At 48.5% G+C, this 7,923-nt stretch overlaps 1 protein-coding gene across 6 annotated transcripts in view; it reads right to left on the bottom strand.

Annotated features, from left to right (window-relative positions):
• Positions 1-3,522, bottom strand: part of Rdl (Resistant to dieldrin) — an 84,455-nt gene extending 80,933 nt beyond the window's left edge. For all 6 annotated transcript variants that reach the window (XM_046610343.2, XM_046610341.2, XM_046610342.2 and 3 more), the window contains exon 1: positions 2,810-3,522. In XM_046610343.2, the coding sequence (XP_046466299.1) occupies positions 2,810-2,904 (95 nt within the window). In that variant the 5' untranslated portion in view covers positions 2,905-3,522. The remainder of the gene's footprint in view (positions 1-2,809) is intronic.
• Positions 3,523-7,923: the final 4,401 nt, after the last annotated feature.

The following is a 7,923-nucleotide window of genomic DNA, read 5'->3' on the forward strand; positions in this document are numbered from 1 at the left end:
GCTAACTTCGCTGCAGGAATATAAATCGTGATTGCGAGGCCTCCGTGCGTGTCATCAATCATTTCTGTAAGCTTGAATTAATAACCGCTTACTATTAAATATGTATCGCAGAGCCATTCAACTGCTTTGCAAATACCAGCCCACTTCGATTTGGCTAACCATCGGCCGCCACGTAGCGGTGTGATTCGCATCATCGCATTAATTGGCACGTATGCGATTGATATCGGCTCTTTTTACACTCCCTGAAAATTTGAGGATCTTCGTATTTCAGTAAATTGATATTTTCTGTGTCTATTTTACCCAGCCTGCGGGTTCCGCTCTCAAAATTTGTCCCGAACCACGAAAATCGTCCAAACGGCACCTTGATCATATTTTATTACTTAACGCTATTCTTTCGCAACACGTTAATCAGGATTTTTCGTCCGTTTAATCAAATTTTGCATTTCTTCGAATCGATCAAAGTTATTTCTTTCTTTACAGTTAGTCAGTTCTTTGACAAGTTTTTCAGACACGCTTGACAAACTACAATCGAGCCTACAATAGAGGATCTTCCATAGCGTAATTTAACCTGATAAAATAATCTATTCTTCAATTGATTTACAATTTTGGCGTTTCTATGATCTTGCAAATTCTCACGACTTACAAGACAAACGGCACGTTATTCTTTAGGAGACTTGTTATTCAAATTGTAAAACGACGAGCTGATTCACAACCTTCGCAAATAATTTTTTGCACAGCAAACGCTTACGACGATGCTCGTTTTTTCCGATTCGACGATTAAATATCGATTTGTAGTGTATTGAAGTGTAGAACCAAATTTTTGACCACACCAGCAAAAAGTTTTCGCTAAAAACTTGACCACAAATTCAAATGTACATCTTTCACCAACCGCGGTGCACGTTATGAAAACGGTAGGAAAGTGTATGAATATTTGAGAGCGCTGCAGAGGCTTCCGAAACCGAGATTACATGAAAAAGTTAGCGTGGTATTCAGCGATGGGGTTTCGCTGTGGCCGCGGTATTATAGCGAATTGAAAACAACGTGAGATCACTTCCTGCTCTCCGAATTCCCGGTCCATGATCTGCACTCGGAGCTACTCCAAATCAAACGAACCCAATAACAGCTCCGCACGAACGACGTCTCAACAACGGGTGAAATATTTCGCGATTTCCAGACTTCAGCGAAATCAGCGGGTATAAAGAGCGGGTACAGACGAGACTGGTGCGTAACTCTCCTGGCGTGCGAATTAAGATTGGGATGCTGGGAACGGAGCGTTGTTGCCGGGATGATAGAAAGAAAAAGAGAGAGAGAGAGAGAGACGAGGGGCCACGAGGATTTCGATGAGTTGGGCGCGGTTAGGTGAGGCTAGGTGTGGAACCGGGTGACGAAGATGATCGCGACAGCCGTGGAGGAGGATGAGGAGGAGGAGGAGGAGGAGGAGGAGGAGGAGTTGGAGCTCTGCCACGTCGGGAGGACCCTCTGCTCGAGAGCCCTACCGCGATCACTGATACCACACTACAGGGCCCCCGGTTGGCACTCGTAGACTCGAGGCGGCCAAGAGGGCACCGTCGCCCTGGTGCAAGAGGAAACAGCTCCGGTGATTCCGCGGGCCAAAAGATACCTGAGTGCTGCGCGCCAAGTGGAAATGTAAATATTTGTCACGCCGATGAGACGAATCGAGAAAGAGAAGCGGGAGTCGAGGGATTCTTCGTTAGAGCGATAGGGAATAAATCTGGATCTGCACTTGAAACATCATCGCCGCAAGCCCAAAACTCTTCGCCCGAAGGCACGCGTTGCCATCGCTACTGTAGTGTGAAAAATTACGCTGCAGTTGGTGGCTGGTATCGAGATCAGAATCGCGATGTGAAGAGTGGCTGGACGGATCGAGGACGGACACAAGTCTCATGCTACCCTGACAATGAGCCATCGACACCGTGCGCGTTGAATTATACCACTCACACCACCGCAGTCCTAATCACTACTCTTGAATCGATTGCACAAATTATTCCGGAGAAGTGCACCGTTCGTTTTACGTACTGCTGTTTGTCGGTATTACCCGGTTCGTATTGCCTGTTTAGGTCATGTGTTTACCTCACCTCCGTGAATTGGTATATTAATCGGTGAAACGAACCGGCATTATGCACATAATAGAAAACGTTATCGGTTCACAGTCGAATTTTTCGACACACCGCTGCTTAACCATCGCACTAATATTCTTTCGTATCTGAAACTAGAACCAAGTACTCCGTTTCGGCGCGTTTGACTGGGTAGTGAAAAGGATTCGTCAGAAGAGACGATTAGCGACGTTGAATGCCGAGAGAAGAATTGCAGCGTACGAGACGAACGTCGTCATTGCACGCGGAACTCGGGTGTCACACGCGAATGGTTGAGGATAGTTTTTCCCGAAAACGGTTCCGGTTCTCGGTGTTTCACAGCCGAATGACGCATCGCGGTTCGTGTAGTTTTCTAAAGAGCACTGCCAATTGCCAGGGGCCAAACGAGGAGAAGAAGAGAGAGTCCGCGATCGCTCGGCGAAAATCATCACCGCGTCGTCACGATGCCGCTGTAGTATCTTTTCACCGATCGATCAGCGAGATTCCTCTCTCCCCCCTCGCCTTGTCTCATTGTCAATTAATCGAAGGAACCATCGCCGGTAGGAACAAGCCACTCGTTCAGCGCCCTCGACCTCCTCGAGGAGGGACTCGAGCCTCTCGCCGTGGCTGCCGGGGCGACATTCGATATAATCCGTGCACGTCGTCGTCGTTTAAGGGCTAAGTTAAAGTAGTAATTCCGTAGCGAGAATACTCACGCTGCGTGGGCGAAGGGCGGGCGATAGGTGGCGGGCAGGAGGGTGACGGTTGCCGCGAGGAGCGCGATGCTCCAGGAGGCTGCGTGCGACCGCATCCTCTCGATCGGGTGATCCGAGGGCCTCGTGACGTGCGTCGGGGGTATCGAGGCGACGGATTTCACACCCTCGGTTGCACTGCGCGACGGACACTCTCACACACTTGGAAGTTATCTCGTTGTTCACTAGATCCTTGGTTCGTTGTTCGAGGGTCACTCGAAGGCCTCGGACGATGCGAGACCGACGCGTAAGGCAACGACAGTCGAGTTACTCGGCGTAGCTACGCGAGGCTCGGCGCGCAGAGGTCGACGTTATCCTTGTTTTCCTCGAGGTCCTCGGGTTCTTTCTTCCCTCTTCCCTCTCTTCCTCGGTATCTTGTTATCACAATCCTCCAGTCCACCGCCGAGGCGATACGCGTTCCTCGGTCAGTCCCTCGGGCGGGCCGGGCCGCCGCCTCCTCTTCTTCCTCCTCCTCTTCCTCCTCTTCCTCGCTCCCTTCCTCGGGGACCTCTTCGCCGGCCGCTGGCCGGTGTCTTCGGCCACTTTGGGCCTCGTCGGGCCTCGAGGGTCCTCCTCTCCTATAAGGCGAGCGCCTGCAGGGGGCCGCCGGCACTCCGGTTGCTCCTCTGTTTCTTGATCCTTTCACTGGACATCGTCCGGATGCTCGCACCCGAGCTACGTCGCGCTCGGGAGTGGCGCTCCTCGGGCAGGGGTCCCGGTCGGGCCCGGCGCAGGCGCTGCCCTCTCCCGCGGCACCCCCGGCAGGGTGGCGGCGCGCCGGTATAGACGGCGGAGTCGGTCCAAGGGTGGCACACCGCCCCACGCACACTCTGCGCCCCCGAGTGGCCCGTGTAGCCGCGAACTCGCACAATCGAACCAGCGACCATACATTAATAGCTCCTCTTTCTCCGTTTCCTTCCCTACCCCCGCCCTCGTCACTCTTTAAACTCTGCAAAACCATCGAGGAGGAACTCTCGAGGTGTATATTTAACCGACCCGCCGGATCGCGTACATGTACATATATATATACATATATGTATACGTTTACGCCGAAACGATCAAAAACTAGGATAGATGAATCCTTTGACTCCGGCGAGGCATGTCTGTTTTCACCGGGCGCACACACAGTTTCACCAACACCCTCGTACCTCCGACCTCTTCCGTTTTATCACCCCCGCGTGGGTTCTTCTACTTCTTCACCCGTCCTCTCTCCGTCCCTCCGGGACGTACGCGTGTGCATTGTATATACGTGTGTATATGTGTACCTATACATATATTGATTTACTTATTGTTATTTTTTTCCTTCGCTTCTTTCCGTTTCTCTTTATTCTTCCTCTTCTCCTCACACTCTTCAATCATGGACTCGCGCTCCTTTGAGCCTGCATGGTAATGGTTCGCGTTCGCGCTTAATTACGAACGTTCGAGATCGGCGTGGGTAGACTCGAGATTAAAATTGTCAAAAAGGAGAGAGAGAGAGAGAAAAAAGAAAAATAATAATACAACGACAACGTAAAAAATGAAAAAAGAGCGAACGAGAAACGATAAAATTCTTCCAGCATCGCGCTCCCTCCTACAATTACTTATTTAATACCTACCGTTTCGTATTTCTGTTATATGTACTCGTACGCATACATACCATGCATATTGCCGTGTCGCGTTGAGAAATGTCAAAGTGGAATACTACACCCGGCTGCTTTCTACGGTGGAAAGCGAGAGAGGGAAAGAAGAAAACAAAACATAAATAAGAAAAACTTAACCCAAATTACTATTAGTAATTAGAGTTATTTATGTCCCGAGTCAATTAACGCGGGGGTTGCAGCTGAACAATCCTAGAGTTTACCCAGTTTACTTAGATTTCATAAACGTTATTTAAACCGGTAAAATATGCGGAAATAATTATGACGCTCTTCAGCCTCGCCATCTCTCTCTCTCTCTCAATTAAAGCCAAAGTGGTTGTTCTTTTGTCACAATCTACGGCAAGAGACACCAGATCCGAGTATCTCTTCGTTGAACTTCAATTCGGCTCATACAAGTTTCTCTGCGCACTTGTTTACAACCCTCCAAAAACGGGCTTTTGGTGTGAAACGGTTGAGGATGCGCTGCTTGGTTGCGGGGGCGCCTATGACAATATTTTTCTCATCGGTGACCTCAATATTGATTGGTTTTCCTCTCTTTCACCTCGTAGGACATTAGCTGATTCGCTGCAAACGTGTAATCTTGTGCGTTTGCCTCTTGATGCAACCCATCACGGAGCAAATCCGTTTTCTACCATCGATTACTTTTGTCTACTCAGCGACTCGCATCTGGCCTTCTATTCGCAGTACTACCTCCCTGTTATCTCTGAACACGAAGTTCTTCTTGCTTGCTTTACCTACGATCGTATTTTGCCTGCACCTAAAACAATCACGCGACGTTGCTTTAAAAATATTAACGCGGAACGTTTCCATCAGGACTTATGTTCAATAGATTGGCAATCAGTCACTGCCTCGACGGATATCAATGTAAAGGTTGCCACCTTCTCTGACAAAATTATAAATCTCTACGATAAGCACGCCCCTCCTCGTACTTTTGTTGTACGAGGTAACCGACCATCGCCGTGGCTGACTCCTGAGTTGCGCGAAATTTTAAGAACAAGAAACGCAGCTTGCCGTACCTACAGCCGCACTTATAAAGAAAGCAACAAGCTAATTCGCAACCAATCGCGTAATCGTGCTAAAATAGCGATTCGTGATGCTATCACACGTTATCATAGGGAAAAGTTTCAAAAGTGTAAATCGCCCAGGGAATTCTGGGATTGTGTTAGTGAGGTGGGCTTGTCAGGCAAATCAGATCGTAACGATCAGCTCCCTGTCGATCCGGACTCGCTGAATAGGCATTTTGTTGGCAGTGGTACCCCTATGAGCGCTAGCGTTGAGCATGATGTTGTGCCACCGGTGGAGGGTTGCGACGAGGATAGGTTCTATTTTCGGCACGTTGGTAGCGACGAAGTTTGTAATGCTATACGGTCGGCACGTTTTAACGCTTGTGGTCCAGACGGTATACCCCTGCGATTCTTGAGAGAGTGCATGATGTCTATCGTCCCTACTTTGCGGAATATCTTTGACTCTTCACTGCAAACAGGGGTTTTTCCATCTGGCTGGAAAAAAGCTCTAGTGCGACCTGTCCCTAAGATAAGTATGCCTAAAGTACTGCAAGACTTTAGACCTATTAGTATTTTAAATGCCACTTCGAAAATACTCGAGACCGTTGCCTACAGACAAATGTCGGAATTCATCGCTCAACGTGACTTGCTTGATCCGCTTCAATCTGGCTTTCGAAAGTTTCACAGCACTCATTCTGCAGTAGTAAAAATAGTTGATGATGTAAGAGTTGCCATCGACCTTCGGCAAGTCACATTATTGGTTGCGATTGATTTCTCGCGTGCATTTGATTTGGTAAACATTCAGCTGCTCTGTGACAAGCTGTATAACATGGGATTTTCTGCGTCGGCTTGTAATTGGTTTTGCTCATATCTGACGGGTCGGACTCAGGTAGTGGTGTCCCCCTCAGGCGAGTGATCTCAACCCCTAGGTAGAAGTGCGGGTGTGCCGCAAGGTTCCATCTTGGGCCCGCTACTCTTTTCGTTATTCATCAACGACATCGGTTCTGTACTGAAGCATTGTTCGTACCATCTATACGCTGACGACTTCTGCATTTATCTTCATGGTTCTTTCAGCGACTTTCCGGATATCATTCGGCGCGTTAATGAGGACTGGACTAATGTTGCTAACTGGGAGCGATCCAATTCACTTCTCATTAATACTGCGAAAACCGGTGCAATTTGGTTTGGCTCGGGCAGCTTTATCAAAAGGCTCTCCTCAGTCGTTGCACCTGACATCCTGCTTGGCAACACCGTTGTCCACGTCAGCGAGACGCTGAATATTTTGGGTGGGATAATCTAATCTAATCTCTCTCTCTCTCTCCCTCGTTCGCCCGCTTTCCCTAGGATATTTTCAGTGGGAAAAAAAGAAAAAATAATGAAAAAAAAAAAACGTACGCTGCTGCGCTAATCAATTAAGAACGATCATTCAAGATGGTATAATAATATATTCCCACCGATGATTTAAACGTTGCAGGTGAATTACCTCACCCATTGTACAATGATTATACAGGTTGATTTGAATCGAAGTCCGACGAGCGGAGCGTTTATGATGATTGAGTTATTTTCCACAAGACTCGTAGATCGGCGTCTCATCGTACTTTGAAAATTAGCAACTCGAGGTGTCGCTCTGACACGTTGTTTCGGTAGGTATTCGCTGTTTGTACCACCTACTTAGAGGGTGCGATGACGGGCTAGGTAATTTATAGGAATGCGAGTGTACCTACATCGAGTAGTTTCCGCCAACTGACAAACTCCAGAGACCATCGTACCATCTCCGAGATTAATTCTCGCCAATCATGTTTGCGGTCAAAGTGGGACGTCCGACGTTATTCCGCGGCAGTGTGGCCGAGGACTGGCGAAAAGTTACTTCAAAGAATCGTGGAGGTGGAGGGAAAAAAGGGCACGAGCGAACGAGCGATATCGATTTTCAAATTCACTCGATAGCCTGGGTAAATCAAATAAACGTGGTACGGTAATCAAGCCGTTGATCAATGCTCGTTGTACTCTCGATTCTCAATTTCTCAAACAAGATTCCTCTGAATAAGAATCAAACCAATCGTAAGACACAGATCTCTGGTGGGGAGGGGGGGGCAAAGAGTATCGATCTCATTTGCCTAAGATTAGCCCCCGCTGAGTTCCGCCATCGAGAGACAAGATCTTATACTTCCCTGCAGTAAAACCATCGGAATCGATGGGTCCGGACGGATTCGAGGGTGGCGATTCTTATCGGTCCTCCCCCGCATATGCGAGGGACGCCGATGGTACGGATTCCACGTGTTCGACTATCCAGTGACATTCCTACGAGGAGCAGTTCTCCTCGATCGTTGGTGGGCGACTCGCTATACTCTCCCCGCAGCCTAGTACGTATATACACCTACGTATTCCCACGGCGTGTAATTTGAATAAATCTCGAGGAGCCGTGGACATTCAGAACCAG

The sequence above is a fragment of the Neodiprion pinetum genome, chromosome 2 (assembly GCF_021155775.2).
Source record: "Neodiprion pinetum isolate iyNeoPine1 chromosome 2, iyNeoPine1.2, whole genome shotgun sequence".
Classification (NCBI taxonomy): domain Eukaryota; kingdom Metazoa; phylum Arthropoda; class Insecta; order Hymenoptera; family Diprionidae; genus Neodiprion; species Neodiprion pinetum.